At 35.5% G+C, this 20791-nt stretch overlaps 2 protein-coding genes across 4 annotated transcripts in view; one reads left to right on the top strand and one right to left on the bottom strand.

The window, feature by feature from the left end:
• LOC137386920 (GPI inositol-deacylase-like) overlaps nucleotides 1-20791 on the top strand; it is an 80636-nt gene that overhangs the window by 46649 nt on the left and 13196 nt on the right. For all 3 annotated transcript variants that reach the window (XR_010977851.1, XM_068073144.1, XM_068073145.1), the window contains exon 16: nucleotides 1237-1384. Coding sequence is in view for 2 of the 3 variants with exons in the window: in XM_068073144.1 (XP_067929245.1) it covers nucleotides 1237-1384 (148 nt within the window). In the remaining variant the exon portion in view is untranslated. The remainder of the gene's footprint in view (nucleotides 1-1236; nucleotides 1385-20791) is intronic.
• LOC137388646 (uncharacterized) lies at nucleotides 1787-13119 on the bottom strand. The gene is made up of 4 exons (XM_068075116.1): nucleotides 12986-13119; nucleotides 7157-7470; nucleotides 4350-4872; nucleotides 1787-2328 (listed from the first exon to the last, which is right to left on the bottom strand). Exons 2-4 carry the CDS (start codon nucleotides 7405-7407, stop codon nucleotides 2176-2178), a joined length of 927 nt encoding a protein of 308 aa, XP_067931217.1. The 5' UTR covers nucleotides 7408-7470; nucleotides 12986-13119; the 3' UTR covers nucleotides 1787-2175.

The raw sequence follows: 20791 nt of genomic DNA, 5'->3' as shown, positions 1-20791 counted from the left end.
CAGTTTTGCTATGATTACAATAAAAGATGATTCGATAATGATACAATTAATACGAACTGAGAAAACAAAATAAATTCCTGAATATGTAGAATCAAAAATAACAGTTCTTGCATAGAAGTGTGTGTGTGTGTGTATAAAAAAGGTTACTGTTCCATCCGAAGCTATCCATCAAAACTTTGAATACGCCAATACTAGTACCTCTCGATACCGGTACCAAGGTAAAAATGAGATCGTACTGTCTTTGTCTTACTGAACGGAGAGAGAATGTCGACGCTTTTCCTACGGAGATAATATAATTGGCGGTGTGAGAAAAATTGGCTTTGACCCCAGATATAGTAATTGAACCTTACGAAAAATATTTCTTAACAGGAGCATCGTAACGTGTGGGCGCAATGCTAAAATAAATAGTGTGTGCATACGGTATATGGTAACGTGATTGAGCTCAGTCACGTAATAAAGTCTTTGTTCAGAAAATCGTGAAAAATTTATTACGTGATTGAGCTCAGTGGTAGAGAGTCTGGATAAGAAACTTGCGGATACATTCGTCATGAGTTCAAATCCATCGGAATGCGGAATTTTAATTCCAAGATTTTTATAGCTATAGCTGGAACGACACACATACCAACCCTGAGAAATATATACATGTATATAGATATATAGATTTACCCTAAGAAGCCAAGAATTCACTTGGCTAATGTCGAGGGACAACTTATAATACCTAAGTTGCCATACCATATCATGCTATTACACTGCTCTAATGAAAAAGAAGAATTTCGTTGCATTAATCACCTAGTTCTCACGCTTTCATCAGATTCGTTATTTCATGAAAATAATTGTTGTAGACAGACGGATTTTCATACTGTCAAACAAGATCATGTGTAACCAAGTTTCATAAATTCTAGTTTGATTCTAAAGTAGGCAGATAGACTCATAAACTGTCGAGCATATTTTACACAGTTGTGAGTCTATTTATCCAGTTCAGTTGTTTATTGTTATTACTCTACAAGGTCAGCAATTACTTGAGGTTACAGCAAATCTTAGCTTTGAGTTCTTCCATATATCAAAGAATGCTTGGAAAGATCAGTATTCAAAGTATGGAAATATAGTGCATCTAGCTGCATTTCTTTATGGATGTATAATCTGGGTTTCATTGTACAAGCTTAAGATTAACAAATTGTAGTCTTTGCTCAAATTGTAGTCTCTGCTCTTGCTTGTTCACCTACCAATGTGTTACAGTCCGTCATTAGGCAGAGGCAACCTTAGCCTCAGGCTTCAAGTGCCTTATCCAGTTGGCTCGGAGCATGCGAAACTTCACCTCTACCTCCAACCCACATGCCAGTATAAACTGAGTGTTCGGATTGACTTCAGGAAAGTCCTTTCACAAGTGAGTTGCTCAATGTCCATGAAATACCGCTGTAGTAGAAGGCTTGTAAGTGCAAAGAAAGATTTTTCAAACTAAGTATGCAAAGCGCCAATTAGTCGCCCTGGTCGTTCTTCAAGGTTTGTTCATGGGAAGATAACTTCTAAATGATGTCGTGCTTCAAACAGTTTTCTCTTGGTCATCACCGTACATGTATGTTGTAATACCTGTCATATTTAGTTGAATGCAGGCTAGTGTGTCACACGGGACAATGTGCAGTTCAGTGTTAGAGGTGTAAGCTGAGACACTGTTTTCTAACATGAGATGCGAATCATAGAATGATTTGCCAGTGTATTATTGATTGCAAATACAACCAGGGTATGGCCATTAGCTTATGCTACTACAATACAGGCACTTTTTGCCAGAAAGTAATGTATCAACCATGGCTCTACAGTCATATGTCTAGCAGCTATTTAAAGGGGATGCAAAGTAAATAGTTGTACGTGCATATGTACGCTCGCAAGGTTTTAGGCCTTCTATATCTACAGCATAGACTAATATGTTTTAAACAGATTAGTTTTTAAGTACCGTTGAGTACGTAGTAGATGCAGTAAAGGTATACCATTGATTTTGTTTGCTGTTCAAGGAAAATATCGCTGTCAATAAAGGAGAGTATCAGTTGAAGTATGTTTACTAGATGGTGTCTAGCAACAGGATGTGGGCGTTATCAATGGCAAATGAAAAGGAGATAAATAGATTAAATGTATATATATATATACAGCGTAGTTGCAAAATATCATAGCAGTGGTTCGTGTCTATTGTCCATCACTGCGGTCGTCACTGGAGTCGGTATCCGATGGTAGACTAGGTGGTAGACTACTTTCCATATGTCGGTAGTTGTATACCTCTGTCAGTTCATCTCTCAGTTTCATGTTCATCTTCCGAAAGTGTCTGGTACCTTGGCTTTCCTACAACGAGCATGTTTTATGGTGAACATGTTAAATTGTTGGGTAGCTATCCCAAGCTGAGTGTGGGGAGATGATAAGAAGGCCAGGATGTTGTGTGAGCTATTAGGGTTCAAAGCCTGGTTACACACTGCGATGAAATGCGTTCTTCGAGTAGACAAAGCATTGGTAATGGGGTGGCAATGTTTTGTCCGTGAATTGTTTTAAAACGAATGTGCTGGTTTACATCAATAGTGATAAAATCAATAGTGATAAAATCAATGCATAATTGGTTGAAATAGTTTAATCTAACAGACATAATTCAATTCCATTTTAATTATTTCCAAAGCAAGCCAATTTCTTGTAAGATTCAGTTTCAAGTGCCAATAACAACCAGATTTCCCACAAACAACTATTTACATATAATAAATATTTTCTCAACTGTGACAGACATAGAAAGGTTACCTTATAAGTTGGAACTGTTCATGATATGTTTTAAATGATTATGCAATAAAATTTGTTGAAACTTTTTAGTTTGATTCACGTCATAAGCCCCAAATATTTCCGTACTTAGTTTTCACTGTTATTACTTCGCTATGCCAATAATTCTATCACTGTCGGTGTGGGTCCCACTATCTTTGAGGGGGCTACCGCCTGCGTCAATCATCGCTCATAGTAAACATAATTATTCAATGTCTGCTGATATTAACCATGGTTTCGCTAGATAGTCCACAAATTAGTATATTCGTTGATTTTCCTTGAGCACAAATATAGCAATACGAATTGCTCATCAAATGTTATTGCTGTGAGAGGTCGTTGGTGATCCATATTATCAAATAAATATACTGATGATAATTCAATAATGGTAATGGGAAATCAGCATATAGTCGGCACAGCCTTTACACGACTGAGGACAATAATTGTCCTCAGTCAAATTGACAAATAGATTGACCAATGAGAATTATTCTCATTGATCAATCTATTTGTCAGTGCGACGCACCATTTGGTATGTGTCATTCCGATATGTGTAGCCAAGCCTTTACAGCTATCCATGCATTTGCAGGAACAGAGACAGCTTTCGTAATACAGTGTCAGTTATATGTTGATCACTCCATTTTAGTTCGAACATTTAGAAGAATTCGTAATGACATTTCCTATACTGCAGTCAGTTCAGCTGTAAACCATAACTTTCTACATACTGCATTGTTTGCTCAAATGAGGAACACCTAACAGACGTTTTAAAACAATTGAAATCAAACCTCATGATCTCTAACATTTTGGTAACTCTATTTACTATCAGATATGGAATACACCAATGAAGTTCTATAAAGATTCTATAGTCTATAAATCTATGGATCAAATAATTACAGTGGTCAATACTAGCCAATAAAGAAGTTAGGGTGATGAAGGGGTTAATTAGATGAAACAATGTAATGCATTGAATACAATAGGTCTCCCCCTTTCTCTTCGCTATGCCAATAATTCTATCACTGTCAGTGTGGGTCCCACTATCTCTGAGGGGGCTACCGCCTGCGGCAATCATCGTTCATGGTAAACAATTATTCAATGTCAGCTGATATTAACCATGATTTAGCTAAATGATGCACAAATTGGTATAATCGTCAACTTTATTCCTTCCTAAAATGTCTGCTGTGATCACTAAATCGAAAGTACTTAGTTTGTAATTGCGTAAAATGACAAATATTTTACTATTTCATAATTTTTGTGTAAGTGTGAAAAATCATGAAATAGCAGTAGAGTTTCAGACGCATGGTTAAATAGGTGGACACGAAGGAAAAAAAGTACACTAGTAAAGAAAAGAAACATAAAAATATCATTGGCATCGCGGAGAATTATTTTGAGTAATTTATCAGCGATGACAACAGTTCAAGAGAGTCATGCAAATAAACAGCTTATACAGATTCAGGCCATCATATAAATTGTTCATGTCGCTGATAAGCCTATAAAGTGCTTTAATGATCACCATGACCCCACATTTAACTTCATGTATTCTTAAGATACTTTACTAAGAAAACACTACTTACCTGGAGGTAGACTCGCGGTGTGATGTCATTGGTTATGAGTCCAACTCTCAGTCTGTCACTTGTCACTTCTTTGTGAGCTATTGCACGGTCGAATGCTGTCTGCACGGCTACGTTCTGACTAGGAGCTGCGCTGAGGTAGTCAGCTTTTGTACCTATATTTTCATCATATAGTTTCCTGACAGTCAGCAAATCTGTTGTGGTTGATGCCATCGTATTAAGGCATTTCGTGCTACCAGGTGGTCGTACAATAAACCTTTGCGTTCTTGGTCTGCTGACCAGAGCGGCTGAAGGTGGTTGGATAGTCCTCGCTGAATTGTTCCATCGAATTGCAGAAGGCATATGTGTATCAAGTTTAGTGGAGTTGTCTAGCCTATGAGCTTTATTCGTGCAAGCCGCTGGCACGCCTTGTGTTGGTTGGAAAGTCTTTTTAGTGCAACCCGTTACCGTGCATGGACGCTCTACAGCATGAGATGCTGTTATGTGTTGACATAGTCCTTGACTTGTGTGGCTTCGTTGTACCTGACTAGAAACAGAAACAAAAACAATATTTGTTAGCAATAATGATAAGAGGGTTCTATAGAAGTCCAATCATTTCTCATGATTGTTTACTATAGTGCCGCTTTATATTTTGTACTAGCAGTACCTTAGCAGTCGAGTGCGCCGTTAGAAATAGTCAGGTGTAATAACTATCCATACAAATATTCTAAAGCATGGTAAGGCGATTGATTAGCACAGGTGTTGGAGTGCCGGTCTAATGAGCTGAATGCTGGGAGTTCGAATTCTGTATTATGCAATATTTTTTCAAAATCCAACAATGGCGACAGATGGATATGGATGTTATTATGGTAAAAACAGTTGAAATATTTGTACAATAGCATGCGGACTTCGTATTTAAAAAGGTTGTCGCAGTTTAAAAGTCAGTTTCATTTAGATCACGACTGCTCGTGCATATGACAAGCAGCTCATATTGGAATTGTGTTTCTGTGGTTAATTTTTGTAATGTCTTCACAGCTAATGCATGTCTGCTTGCGGTTATTGTTCCCTATGCTCAACATATTTTTAGAGAGAATATAGAATAACAAATTATGTTATCAGATTTTGTTAGGTTACAGCGATTATGTCAGAGCTCCACATTTGATTAGTAATCTTATGACATCTGATAGCTGGCAACAAGTAATAATAAATGGCTGTTGCAGGTTTTACTAGCTGAAGGTAGCAAAGGGGCATATAAGATATCATATTTTTTCATATATTCATATAATTATTCATAACTTTCATCTGTACCGAGGCAGTCTACTAAAAGAGTGACTAGACACAGTGATGGAAGAGAAGTTTTCATCGTCGTCAGTCATTATTTTAAGCCAATCCTAAAGTGTGGAATCTGAACAGTTTTGAGAGCATTCTTTGGTTAGGTTATATATGACAAGAACTGTGAATATTGGCTGTGTCATTCTATTGAAATCTTGTCAATCTACTTGACAGATATTTGCCCAATGGAAATTCCATTTTGGTCAGGGGATGACATCTTAGGCCACCAGAGGATGGTTGCTGCAGTTTAGTCAGACAATAACTATTTATGTTTTTTTCTGTTCAAAGTTTATACAAAACATTCAATTACATGTTTTTCATGAAGTAGGCCTACTGATTATTCACCAAACCTATTCACGTGCTTAAGAAATGTTCAGTACAGTTGAACATCTACTTATGATCAGCTCAATGTACGATTTTCCAATCTCCTAAGTAGTATTTTACTCTCAAGTCAAGTTAATTTCCACTGTTTTAAGTTTTTTAAAACATTTTAGATCCTTAAGTTAAAGTAAAAAGGTGGGTGAAAATAGAAATAATAAAATAGTAATATCTAAATTAAATTAATTTAAACTCGTAATTGGAGTTAGGGTAAGTTATGTCTCGGTCTTTCATTCACGTGTCTTTAAGATAGACACGTGGATGAAGGTCAGTTTATATGAATCAATATAAACTTTTTTTAATGATTGTCACTATAGATTTTTACATCTATTTGTTTTACATATATTTTTCTATGGCACAGTTGCTTTAATGCGCTGTCTATTTGCCTTCAGCATCTATTAAGGAGTTAGAGATTTTTCAGCTGTAAAATGAATCACTATAATTTTATACGGATATTTGCTTGAACACGCAGCTATTTTGGCATAGAATGGAACTTTCAGAACAGTTTAGATTTGTATGTAGAGGTTTCATTGTATGTTGATACTTGTGTGAGAGTGTTTGTATTTAAGGTTCGTTTAAACAGACCGAATTAATAGTCAATGTGGTCATCATATCCTGGCGATAGCTTACTCACATTATCGGCACATTCTTGTTTGTCAGGACTGCTTTTGGCTACTGATTTTTATGATGAGCTCATCTTTTAAAAAGCTATCAGAAATAAAACATTCACCGATTTTTCGCGACTGCGTAAAAAATAACAATGAATACTGTAAAACCTTTATTTGAATGCCACCTCTAATAGAACGCCATACAGGAAAAGGATTAAAAAATACATCGCCACCCTTTAATCGAACGTCAACTTTAATAAAACATCACTCTAGGGAAGGGTTGAAAATTCAGGGCCGTGGTGTTCAAATAAAGGTTTCACAGTAGCTTTCAATGTAAAACTTTGTTGTCGACAAACAGTGAGGGACAATTGAAAGGTATCAAGTGGAAAGTCTGGCATGCATCTTTGGGCTTTGTAGCCACCAAAGTAATGTAACGATGGCTGTTGCTCTGAATGGTAGCCTTTAAACTCTCATAACTGCTCTTTACATACATAAGCATACAAACTAATTTACCTGTTCGCTGCCAATGATCCTTCACTCTTTGCTTTCTCTCCCATGCTACCTGAGTTTGTCGCTGTCCGTCTTGGCTTCCTTACTGATGTAATGCGCTGCCGTGTTGTCAGTGCCAAGCACTGTGCGATTAATTCCGCTGTAGCGCCCTCTTTGTTACCTGGCCAATCTCGAGACTCGTTAATTAGATTCTGCTGGCAGTACCCCCCTCCTTGGCAACGTCGTGGGTCCGTTATGCTCGTGTGACTAGGCATCTTCGGCTGTTGTTACACCTTTGTTGTTTTCTCGTACGTTTTGTTTAGCTCGTCATTGTATGGCTAGGAATATATAGTAGGGTTGAATAGACAATGGGAAATAGATACACCATAGGCTAATTGATTTGTTCTTTTGTGTTGCGGTGTTCAGGGATTTCTTTTAGGCCACTATAATTATGTCATCATATAAGCAGATTTTGGCCGGTACCAAAGGCTACAATTTCTATGAAGTTTAGATGAAGCATATAGTTGGGTCTCCGATAATTACATAGTTGTTTACATCACTCGAAATCTAATCAGTGTTTGCTCTGCCCATGCGAACTGAATTTTGCAAGGGTCAGCTAGTTCAGATCTCATTACTAACAAAACAGCTAAACAATTTCTATGGAATGATCAAGAGTTAATTAAGTCCTTCCCTTTTACAGGGGAAATGCACAAGATTACCAATTCATGATGACATGTAGGGTATGTGTAATTTCTGTAACTAGCAAGGTCTTCACCCTGTTAAAGGTTTAACAAGCAGTCGCAAATAATTCCATTATCAGAATCTAGTAATCCATATCAGAATCTTGACTTTGACAGAGGTTTAACGCAGATTAAAATTATTTTGTTACAACACAGCAAATTTTTCTTCATCCTGATGAAAAAATTCTAAGATTGCATTCCCCATTTAAAACTAAGGTCAATATTTTATTATTTCATTCATAAAAAAATGTTGGTCAGTAATTGCTTATTACATTAACTTAGACAGTATAACTGAACATTTTTTGCGCATGTTTTCTTAAATTTAAATTCAGAAAGTAAATAATTATGAAGTATTAATCTTGATATTAAATTTAGTGGTTGAAAATCAAGTAACTCCGTAAATCCATCATGGTTGGTCGACCTGCTTGCAAAGGCAAAGTTATTTTGATAGCTAATCTCAACTCACTAGCCTTGTTATAAGATATAGAACTTTTCAATTTCACTGTTATCTGGTTGTTCTGTTAAGTATTCCAATATTTTTCATTGAACATAAATGCACGTGCCTCTAATCTCATAATAAGCTCATTCCATGGTCTTGTACTCACATGAGCATTCATGAAATAAATGTTTCTAATTATGTAGAACACAAAACAGTTTTTTTTCAAATTAAAATATACAAACAAAATTAACAAAAATTTACAAGCTTTATGCATAATAATAATGTTGCGATATATTGCGAATCGTCTCTTTGCAATATCGAATCTTCTGATGTTTTTGGAAATCGTGAAGCTCTAATATAACCTTGAATATCATGCTGAAACTTATCAAATTATATTTGCTTCCAGTAAATCAACACCGAATTCAGTAGTAGACAGGCAGCATCTACTAGGGCTAACTAGGCAAACATTTCCTTATCACAAAAGCTGTTCTAATATTGATGTTACACAAAAACAGTTTTACAGTGCTATAGGAGCAATTGACATGTAATCGCATCTTTATTTAAAGTGTTCTGTACAAGTTCTAGGTATAAAAGAACCAAAATAAATCTTAACAATCCTCTTAAAAATCTAGTTGTAAGGAAGTTATTAAATAAGAATTGTTGAGATTTAATTTTTTATAAATCTGAGTTTTCAACTATTATTGCCTTAAGAAATAATTAGCGTAAAAGCTTTAAATAAGACGTGGTTATTACAAAGATTTATTAAATCGCTTACAACCAAAAACCAATTACTAGCAAAATATAAAGACGCATTCAACTTTCTGAAAGAGTTCTCAGATCACTTCAGGAAGAACAATAATTTTTTTAATTTAGGCTAGCATATATGTTGATATAGAACCTGAGATAAAAAGGTGGCCATATGCTTATCATTCACTAAGTGCTGTTGCAACATTGTTATAGAAAGATATGTGTTAACCCTTTGAATCCTAACGCCAGTATTTTAGCATTGTGTAGGGCACATCTGTCCCACCTTGTAATCAGGTCTGGCCCACAAGAACATTTTACATTATTGTTATTCGTGGCCCATCGATATGAAGCACTGATGACATAATACTGCACAAAACTACAGATATGAATAATGCAACGCTTCAGCTGCCTTGCTGCGTACTTCTCAGGTCAATTTAACCTGAAGTTTGTTTCAGAATGATATTCCTGTCTGTTTTTATCCATATTTATGTTCTATGAACATTTAGTTTTATTGTGTTTAATAAATGTTTATCGTGACCTACATTGCGTTTTGAATTTTGGCCCTTTGTACAATTGAGTTTGACATCCCTGGCTTAGAGTGTGTCAAAAGCCGTAACAGCCAGAATACCGGCATCCACATGGCTCTGTTTATAAAAGCTGTTCCTAAGTAACAGTGTAAACCAATCAAATTAATTCTTGGTCAGGGTGTTCTAACGAATCTTTCACTTTTAACCGCTTTCAAAAATCTTTGTATACTTTCGTCGTTATAATAACAATTAACTGGGACGATGTCGCAAAAAAAGTTGGTATAACTTGTTTGTTGGTATGTCATGAATGATTGTGATGCAAATGAAGGATTATATGACATCAACCATAATTTTGCAGATTATTGTGACTCATAAAACGATGAGAACTTGTGCTCAATGGATATGATGCTACTGCAAAGATTTTTACAAGTTTTTAAAATCATACAAAATTTTTATGGTTTCAGTCCGAAGAACTCTGAAATACTTTTTTTTCATTTGTTAATATTAACTGTGTGTTACTAAACTTTTTTTACCAGTTTTTTACCAAATATCGTTAGATTATGAGCATATTAAGATGCTTCTAATAAAAGTTTCAACTTTTTATTGTTGTACAATTTGCCCAGGGATACTGACGCACATCGGCAAGGATGGCCAGGGTTCAAAGGGTTAAGATTTTTGTAAACTTCATCAGGTTTTTAGAATGTTTTATACAGATATTCTAGCTTTAATTGAGTGCGGAAGTTTAGCTGCCTGTTGAATGGCTCCTTGGGTATATGCGAGTCACTACAGTAGGCATAAAAGCTTTCCTAGCTTGAAAAGATAAAACAAAAGATTCCTAGCTTCTAGTTAAATTGAATGTGCTTAACAATGTCATATTACTTATATATGGCTACATTACATGTATATAATCATATACATGTAATATGATCGTATTACATGTATATGATCATATTACATGTATATGATCGTATTGCATGTACAGTCAAACATGGATAACTCGAACATCACGGGACCGAGCGAAAGGGCTCGAGTTATCAGAGCGTTCAAGTTATTAGAGCACTGTCACAAGTATTTATTTATTTATTAGTAGATACATGTATATATACAAACTATAATATAAATCGAAAGCATAAATGGCTTGTTTCAAATTAAATGCTTCTAATGTAAAGTTTAAAACTTTTTTATCAAAAATATAGAGATTTTTCTATCACTTGAGATTGGTTTGTTGTTTGAGGTGATGTTATTGCCAGGACATTTTTAGATTAAAATTGGCAAAACTTGATCGTTGTTGAAATGCTCAAAAGAAAAGACATCTTTTTTGAGCGTTTTAACCAAGATCAATTTTGCTGATTTTTCTTGAAGTTTATGCGAAGGTTACCTCACTTTTCCTTGCTTCCGAAAGGCATCGCTAAGCGGATGTTTGTTAAAAATCAAATTTCACCAAACCTTTAGAAAAGTCGTTGACAAAAATATTTTGTCGATGGTGGTAATAACGACGCCTATGAATTACGGAAAGTTGAGGTTTACCTCTATGGCTTGGAATAAAGTGATTTTCTAAAGCGATAACAACCGTTTCGGTAGCCGTTGGGCAAAAAACTGTTTGAGTTAACCAAGTTAAGGTCGAGTTATCTAAAGCAATTTATCATCACGTAGGAATGTACCAACGAAACCGTTCGAGTTAACCATGTGTTCGAGCTATCCGAGGGCGAGTTATCCATGTTTGACTGTATATTGTTGTATTGCATGTATATGGTTGTATTACATGTATATGATCGTATTGCATGTATATGGTTGTATTACATGTATATGGTCATGTTACATATGTGATTTGGTGTCTCTGAATACTATATTCTTTAGTTGCCTTTCGTAGTTTGTTTTATATTTGCGGTTATTTTGTTTGCTGGATTGCAACCGGTTTAAATGATGTTATCTGTGACATGTGATTCATTTGAACAGACATTGCTGTGACTTTTCCTTCATTGTTATTACACGCAGCAATAGCAAATTTTCGAGTAAAGCTTAGCTAAGAGATAAGGTGTTTGTTTCACTTAATCCAGCAAACTACTTGAAACGTGTGGAGATGTTTGGGTTGCTTAAAGGTTGATTTGCAACAAAATTCACATTACAGTTATTTGGTATCAAAAGATTCACCATGTCTTACTCTGTTGTGTTGTAAATGCCAAATATGTGGAAATGTGATTACAAGCTCTTAAAAGCTCGAAAACGAAAAGCCGCTGTAGATTAGAATCTCTTCATTTCGATGACGTAGCCACGAAATTTGGTTATCGTCTTGTCACGTATGTTCTCACGTGAATTGAAAGGCCAATACAAAGCTCAATATAAAACTTATCGTAGTACTAGTTTATGACAAACACTTCGGGTTTTACCGAAGACCCTGTGTCAAATATAGATGCTCGCTACTTTACAGTTTTGTTTCGGCCTGGTCTAATCAGCAAGTCGTAATCTGATCATGTCACCCAATACTTCGCAAATAATTTCTGCAGCACTTTTCGATTATCACAAGTGACCAACAGGCTCGTCATGGTTATCAGACAATGATATGTACACCTTCAAGCTAAGGCTAAAAAATGAAACGAATTTTTACGGTAAGTTATAAGATATCACTGCTAAAAGTGACAGCATTACGATGACGATAAAATAGACGTGTAAGAACAATAGACATAGTTTTATTGAATGCGTGAAGTATATTTGTGAAAATATTTCGACGAATGAGGTTGCATGAAAGTGTAAACAGAAACCATCCTGTAACAACTACATCCCATTTGAGCCGTTTTGGAAAGGGAATCCAAACTACGGCGGTCTCGTGTGGCTGCGATTTTCTGTTCGTTTTTGAGCTTTTAAGAGCTTGTAATCGCCTTTCTACTTATTTTGCACCTACAACACAACAGAGTAAGACATGGTGAATCTTTTCATATCAAATAACGGTAATGTGAATTTTGTTGCAAGTCAACCTTTAAAGAAATTGGAAAACTCTTCATAGGTATTTTGGTTGTTATTCGCAATGAGCCATTCATCGTTGTATGTAGTCATTCCTTACCAACATAGGTTTTACCTGCTAGAGTTATTTTTACGTATTCGTACTAATATAAATCCACTGGTTTGTGTATAAAAATCATAATAATAGTGTTAATATATTTAAACAAAATGCACCCTAGATTTTTGGGTAAGACCGGATCATGAATTTCTTCAGTTGATTTTAACATCGCCACAGTTGTTATTGCAACTAATCACAGTCCTACCAAAATGATAAATTTCTGCTATTCCATTCTTGTTATTGAATTCACCTTAGAGTCACAAGCAATATGATCAAATACTCTATTTTAGCAACTATTCCAATATGTGCTGTCGTACTAATATACAAAACAGAAGATCCGCTTACTGGGCAACAGCAGATATAGTGATGTCGAGTCTCCGCTGACTATTTGATCATAGCTTCATATTCGTGTTGCCGAGGTGGGCTGGTCTGAGTTGATTATCCTGTGTTTGCTCAGTGTCAGATTGTCTCATTGGCTGAACATGAAAATGAGTAGAAATACAGCTCACGCCCGTGTATCTATTGTGTATAGCTCTCCCGCTGTTAATATACCAATAGAGTGGTAAATTGAGAATCTCTTCTTAGCATGGGCAAATAGTAAATATTTCATAACATTACCTCTATTTGTTTACATGTCAAATACACAATGGCTATGCTTTCAAAATCAATATTTCTAGTTGCCAATTTCCGCTCTTTACTGTTTCTTTTGAGTGTATGACGAGGGGAGGTCTTTACTCTGCGGCCATTGCACATTATTACACTCTGGCTATTGCACATTATTACACTGTGGCTATTGCACATTATTTCACTGTGGCTATTGCACATTATTACACTGGCTATTGCACATTATTACACTGTGGCTATTGCACATTATTACACTGCGGCTATTGCACATTATTACACTGTGGCCATTGCACATTATTACACTGTGGCTATTGCACATTATTTCACTGCGGCTATTGCACATTATTACACTGTGGCCATTGTACATTATTACACTGTCGCTATTGCACATTATTACACTGTGGCTATTGCACATTATTACGCTGCGGCTATTGCACATTATTTCACTGTGGCTATTGCACATTATTTCACTGTGGCTATTGCACATTATTACGCTGCGGCTATTGCACATTATTTCACTGTGGCTATTGCACATTATTACACTGTGAAGTTGCATTATGACCAGATGCAACACTGCATCTTTTCACCTAGTTGTACAGAACATAACTATGTTACTCGAATGATTAAAAGTATGCCATAATATTTTACCTGTGTGTCTTGTATTGTACCCGTATAATGCCGTATATACCTTGCAGTATACATGTACCTGCCTATGCCTAGTGGTGTACCTGTGTATGCCTTGTAGTGTATGCAGGTATACCTTGTAATATTCTTACGCATACCTATGGCTGTGCCTGTGTATGCCTTACAGAATACTCGGTTTACCTTGCAGTATTATATACATGTGTGTGCTGAATGGTATGCAGGTGTGTTTGGGCGTGCAACTGTGGAGCATGTAGTATACTTCTGCATATTCGGTAGTGTGTCTGTATGCCTTATACTGTACTTATATGTGAGCTGTAGCGTACCTGTGTATATCTCCTCCAGCATTTAGGAACTCGGACTAATATTTTGTAAATAATAATGCTCAATTCTTATTCATACATCATCAAACGACTGGTTGGAACTGTTACCAAATATAGTAATATACTCTACATTTTTTGCTTGTGACAATGAAGCGGATGCATCAAATGATCTGAATTTTGGTGAGATTTCATGAAAGACTGGTTAACAATATGCCGTTAACAGATTGTTTCACCTGAACATGGTCTAACAGGAGCATTAACTGGCTATTTTAGTAACTTAACTGTTTTGCAGAATATAATCTTGAAGTTGTACATATAATTATTATGTAATGGTGGGCATGTAGTCTTTGTTATTGTCGGAATTGCAGCACAATGATGTTGGCCAGTTACGAGTTTTTTCAGCTATCAAAATAAAAAATTAACCCTTCCAGACTGATTTAAACTGGATTTTATCAAAAAATTTAACATGTTTGGTCTTTCCGATCCCTTATATGCAGCATTCATGATGAATGCACTAATCTTTTGGTTTGCAGTAGCCTGTTCGATGTATAAATCAAATGGTAATGAGGGTGACACAACTCCATCAGCCTAGCAAGGTCATGTTTCCTGCATGTGTAGCTGATAATACATGCAAATTAAAAATTTGAATTTTATTTACATAATATTTCTTTCAAAGTATGTTTTGTATTAACTTTCAAAGTATGTTTTGTATTAAATATTATTCTCACTTGTTACATAGTTTATGTCATCATCTATATGATAAATGATTACATAAATTATTCAAATGTGTTTTTATAACAATACAGTCAAACTTCTACATGAGAAATGTTTAAGATGCACTGTGGAATTTCAACAATTGTTTGTCTAGACAGATGAAATAATTCCCAACAGAAGACATCAAACTGCAGTGTTGTAAATCGGTAGATATGTAGGCAGTGCTTATTGACTCTGTTTGTTTCAATCTTGTCCCAATAGTATCAATAGTATTGATCAGTACTTCCAGTAGTTACATATACTGTACTTTTCGGACTATGAACCGCACCCCTATATAAGCCGTATCTGCTTTATTTTTCAAAAATCGATAATAAAACAATACATAGGCCGCAGAACTCAGAGCGGTGCTTTTTAACACAGCAGCAACTTTGCTGTTTAAAACGGAACAGTGCCTAATGGCACTGCTTCGTATTAACCGACGCTTTTTAACCTAGTGCCTAACGGAACAGTACCATTCAGCATTGTTTCGTATTTTCTTTCACCGCTAGAGGTGCACTTACCGGAGATTCTGGTTAATGCGCCCTAGCAGTGAAAGAAAAAGCCACCGACTAGCCGCACCCTTATATAAGCCGCATGGCTCAAATCATCAGAAAAAAGTAGCGGCTAATAGTCCTAAAAGTACGGTAGTTTTATAGTCATTGTGAAACCTTTTAGTAAACTAAATATAAAATTATTTATTATATTTAAAAACCAAGTTACTAAAGTGTGTTGTAGTTACTGTGTTATATATACAACTATTTATATAGAGTTATTGTGTCATATATACAACCATTTACATAAAGTTATTGTGTCATATATACAACCATTTACATAGAGTTATTGTGTCATATATACAACCATTTACATGTCGATACCATGCTATATATATATATGACTGTTTACATGTCTAGAGCGTGATATATACAGTTTAAAAATTTACTTGTGAATAACATGCCATATGTATGGCCCTCGTCTCTAGGTAGAATGCCACTTATTTATCTGTTTCCTGTGTCAGTGTCGTCACTCAAATCGTATTCATTTTTACTCGCTATGGAAAACCAGTTGGATTAGTAGAATACATATGATTCAGTGAACAATTATTTTTAATTTAAGAAACGCGTGGCGCATATACATACGTTCTTCTACAATTATGCTGTGTACTCTTATCCGATGGCAGCCTTTTGATGCTCAACTATTTGCTTTATATGCTATGAGCTCGTACACAATAGCTGTTAAAGAATTATAGTTGTGAATGCAAACAATCTCTTCATTTTATGGAATTGTTCGTTGGCAATGGGTTTGAAGACGCCAAATGGTACTTTTAAGGTCAATGAGTCCAGCATAAGATGAGGAATAAGTTTGCACCCAATTGCCTCTTAGGTTGCAACTAGAATATATGAATGAATTTGTGTAAAAATAAGACTGTAGGTGTTTGACTCTTAAGACATTGTGTTATATTAGTAGATACGACCCAATGAAATTACTGTTTACTGTTGAAGAAGTAACTAGAATTTTTAGATCAAAGAATGTTGGATATTATTTGCATTATTGTTAATTGTTATGTTTTGTGTATAGTTATGAGGAAAGTCTTGCATCTAGTTGAATGTGGTCAGCATGAGGTGACACTGTTAATATTAACTAAAAGTTATTTTACATAAGGCGATTTTGTGTGTGAAAATTATGCTTTAAATCACCTATGACAAAAACATGCACGCGTTAACAGGAAGTTGCGCTTTGCACCAACTACAGCAGTCACAATTCCTTGCAATCCATCTTACTAATAGCATTGTATTGATTTCAGATTTCGCATTTCAGATCACTATTTCGTTTAAATTTATTTTGGCGTGCTCATATTACATATATTTTATCGAAGCATGCATTAACTTAATTACCTTTGGCTGTTTTGTAATTACTTCTCATCCATTTAAAGATATACAAATCATTTATTATAAATTACTAGTGTAATTAGGTGGAATAACGATCTTAGAAAGTTTTTTGTCAGCAAAGTTCATGAGGAGTAATCACTATGAAAGCATGTCAGAATGACAGACCAGATTCTATTATCTGTAGTTCATATTTCTATTTATAATCCAACTATTCTCACAGGGCAGACCTAGGGTACCACAGGTACATTTTATTAGAGGTGGCATTCAATTAAAGGGTGGTGCTGTACTTTTTTTATTAGCTCGTCAGTTTTTAAGGAAGATAATTTTAACCCTTTTACTTGCGAAGCGATGCTAATGTTGCCTATATGATTAAATTCAAATTAATGCCATTGGCCTCAGCATTTTTTCTACACATTTTTCATATACATCAAAGCATTAGACCAAGTTAGACAAGGAACTGCTTTGATTATAAAATATTAGCGTGGTGCTGTTATTTCGATGGTGAGGCTTTCATACATTTATAGAAAATACTGTATGGAGTTGTAAGACGGAAATAACATTTTTAATTTTCAAATACTTTTTCAACGTTTTCAAATTGAAATATGCCATAACGATGGCTGCCATTAAGTTGTATGGAGTTCCTGAGGAGTATTCTCATCATTTATCAAAGTTTTAAAGCACTTTAAAGTTTTCAGTTGAGATTGTAAACCACGTTATGGACCAATCTGAGAACAATGGATATGGTTTAGACCTTAGTAACTTCGAATCAGAGTGGAGTTCTGATGATTATGACAGTTGATCTTCTCAAAAACATCAACACTAAAATCATGGCAACCGCTATAGCAACATTAAAAGCATCAATTGTTATTTATGTGACCCAATCGTTATTACCGTAGTACTATATTGTGGATACTTTTTTACTGATTATTTCTGTTATGGGAAAATATTGAAGGAATTCTGATCATATTCTAGCTGCTCCAAAAAGGCAACCTATATGAAACTTCATCATAGTTTAAAACTGGCTATTAAAAAATCTGAGATTGAAGTTGAAATGCGAACTAGCCAGAGACTACTATACATTGCTTCATATAAAGGTGAGGTTTTTACTTCGAATATGCCACTCGATTGCACAAGCATACATATACAAGCCTGCCTGCTGCCATATCAGTCGCCTGCTGATTACAATACCGAGGACTACTAAATGAAAAAAAGTGCATTGATCGCTGTCACACAAGCTGTGCTATAGAGATTGTAGTCAAGTTTGCTTTACCCTACTTACCTTGGTGACATCTATCAAACGACTGCTGAGTCAATCGTCGCTGTTCTTATCAAGCTCCAGTAATTGCTGTCTTCGTTGTTGTTATTGGTTCCGTAATCAATGTTTGTACAAGCCATGATTAGTACTGAGTCGTTCGCTAGACACTGACATCTCTATCTACCTTGTATAATCATGCAGTGCAGTCTAGTGCTGAGCATGCATAATAAAACTCGTTCGACTCAGAGTTTATCTTTTCTCGAGTCTCGGGTAATAGAGATTTTGAGCATTTCGATCTTGCGGGTTCGAGTTTTAACTTGCGAGTTCGGGTTTTGTTACACGGAGCCGTCGAGTAGAGTGGACAGAAACTCGGTCTATTGCGCCTTGCGCTCTAAACACTGTTTAATAACCCGTCTGTTCACCCTTTGAACCCTGGCTCTTTTTTTCAATGCGTGTTAGTAACCCTCGGCAATCTGTCCAATGATCCGAAGTTTTTAAACGTTTATTATATATGTATATATATCAGAATGTGCTCATAATACAGTCAAACATGGATAACTCGAACTTCAAGGGACCGAGCAAAAGTGTTCGAATTATCAGAGCGTTCAAGTTATCAGAGCACTGTCACAAGTCCATATATTTACTTATTTATTAGTAGATACATGTACATATACAAACTATAATATAAATCAAAAGCACAAATGGCTTGTTTCAAATTAAATGCTTCTAATGTAAAGTTTAAAACGTTTTCATGAAAAAGTATAGAGATTTTTCTATCACTTGAGATTGGTTTGTTGTTTGAGGTGATGTTATTGCCAGGACGTTTTTCAGATTGACATTGGCAAAACTTGATCGTTGTTGAAATGCTCAAAAGAAAAGACATTTTTTTCTTTTGGGGTTTTACCCACGATCAATTTTGCCGTTTTTTCTTGAAGTTTATGCAGATTACCTTACTTTACCTGGGATTCGTTAAGAGCAACACTCCTAGGCAGTTCAATTAGAAGTTTTACGAGGTTTTACGGTACATTCTATATCACTCACGCTTTTTTAATAGATACTTATTGAATGTACACACGTATTCTGTGTTTAGGTCAAACGATGAATAGTTTTTTGTAGCTCAGACAACGTATACGTTTAATTACAACATTTTTTAAGACGTTTTAAACATTCAACATTCCGACGTTGATTCAACACGGAATCAACGTCGGAAAACTATTCATCACGGGCTAGCCGAGTCACGCACTCAAGGATTTTCGCCACGCACATACAAAACAACATGCGATTTTTGTTTTGTATGTGCGTGGCGAAAATTCTTACGCGCGTGACCCGGCTAGCCCGTGCTATTCATCGTATCGCAGTATAAATCAATTTTCACCAAACTTTTAGAAAAGTCGCTGACAAAAATATTTTGCCGATGGTGGTAATAACGACGCTTATGAATTACGAAAAGATAAAGTTTACCTCTATGGCTTTGAATAAAGTGATTTTCTAAAGCGAAAACAACCGTTTCGGTAGCTGTTGGGCAAAAAAACAGTTCGAATTAACAGTGTTGAGTTCGAGTTATCTATAGCAATTTATCATTACGTGGGAACGGACCAAAGGAAATGTTCGAATTAACCATGTGTTCGAGCTATCCGTGGACGAGTTATCCATGTTTGACTGTACAATGATATTTGGTAGAACACTAGTAAAAAAAGTCAGGCAACCCAAATCAAATGTCATCAACAGAAAAAAACATTACTTTATCATTATTCGGTTTGAAACTATAAAAGTTTGTACGATTTAAAAAAACTCGTAAAACATTTACAATTGTATCATATCATTGTTTATCATTATTTTATGGCTCAAAATATACTAGAAAATTGTAATTAGGATTATAAAGTTCTTTATTTGCATCAAAATCATTCAAGACCTACCAACAATCTTTTCGCGATATCGTTCAAATAAAATTTCTTATTAAAACGAAGGAAGTAGGTAAAGATATTTGAAAACTGTTACAAATGGAAATAAAATTTCTGGGCTAATACCTTGTGCAAAAATTAATTTCATTGGTTTATGCTGTTACTTATAAACGGCTTTTGTAAACAAAGCCATGTGAACACCGGAATTCCGGCTGATGGAGATTCTGACACACCATACGCAATGCCTGAAAACTGACAGTTGGGGTTCAAACTTCAAAGGGTTAAGGCTGCAAGCACGAATATCGTTAGTTAGAAAATAGCAAAAAACAAGAAATAAATTGAATAGAATTATAATTGCATTGTAAATTTTAAAATATGTCTGATGTTTGGAAATTTTAGACATAAAACCGGTATCAACAAACGCAATACCCGAAAAACCCATTGGCCAAAAAGTACTCGTGCCAAGTAGTACCATCTACCCGATAATCGAAAAACTCGAACGGAAGGGGGAGAGTCTAAACTCGTTGTCCAAATGCAGTCTATTAGGCCTATGATAAATGAGAGAAGTCCGGCTAATATTTACCTAGTTTGTAGCGTAGCAGTAAAGGATAGTGGCAGAGTAGCAGCGCTGTCAGCTATTGTCTCTCAAGTACCAAAATCTGCAGCAACACCTGTTACACACGCTCGTGTAAAAGTTGAAGTGTTAACTATTTGCTTCACAATGGCAGCTCAATGTGAATATTAACACTCGTGTAGACAGTGTCTTC

This window comes from Watersipora subatra, chromosome 2, assembly GCF_963576615.1.
Source record: "Watersipora subatra chromosome 2, tzWatSuba1.1, whole genome shotgun sequence".
Taxonomy (NCBI): domain Eukaryota; kingdom Metazoa; phylum Bryozoa; class Gymnolaemata; order Cheilostomatida; family Watersiporidae; genus Watersipora; species Watersipora subatra.
This window is presented reverse-complemented; position numbering and strand designations above follow the sequence as displayed.

Coding starts and splice junctions, on each gene's coding strand:
- LOC137388646 (XM_068075116.1), bottom strand. CDS start 7,407: ATGCCTAGTCACACGAGCATAACGGACCCACGACGTTGCCAAGGAGGG. Junction 4,873..7,156: donor GGATCATTGGCAGCGAACAG/GTAAATTAGTTT, acceptor TTCTGTTTCTAG/TCAGGTACAACGAAGCCACA. Junction 2,329..4,349: donor CACCGCGAGTCTACCTCCAG/GTAAGTAGTGTT, acceptor TGCTCGTTGTAG/GAAAGCCAAGGTACCAGACA.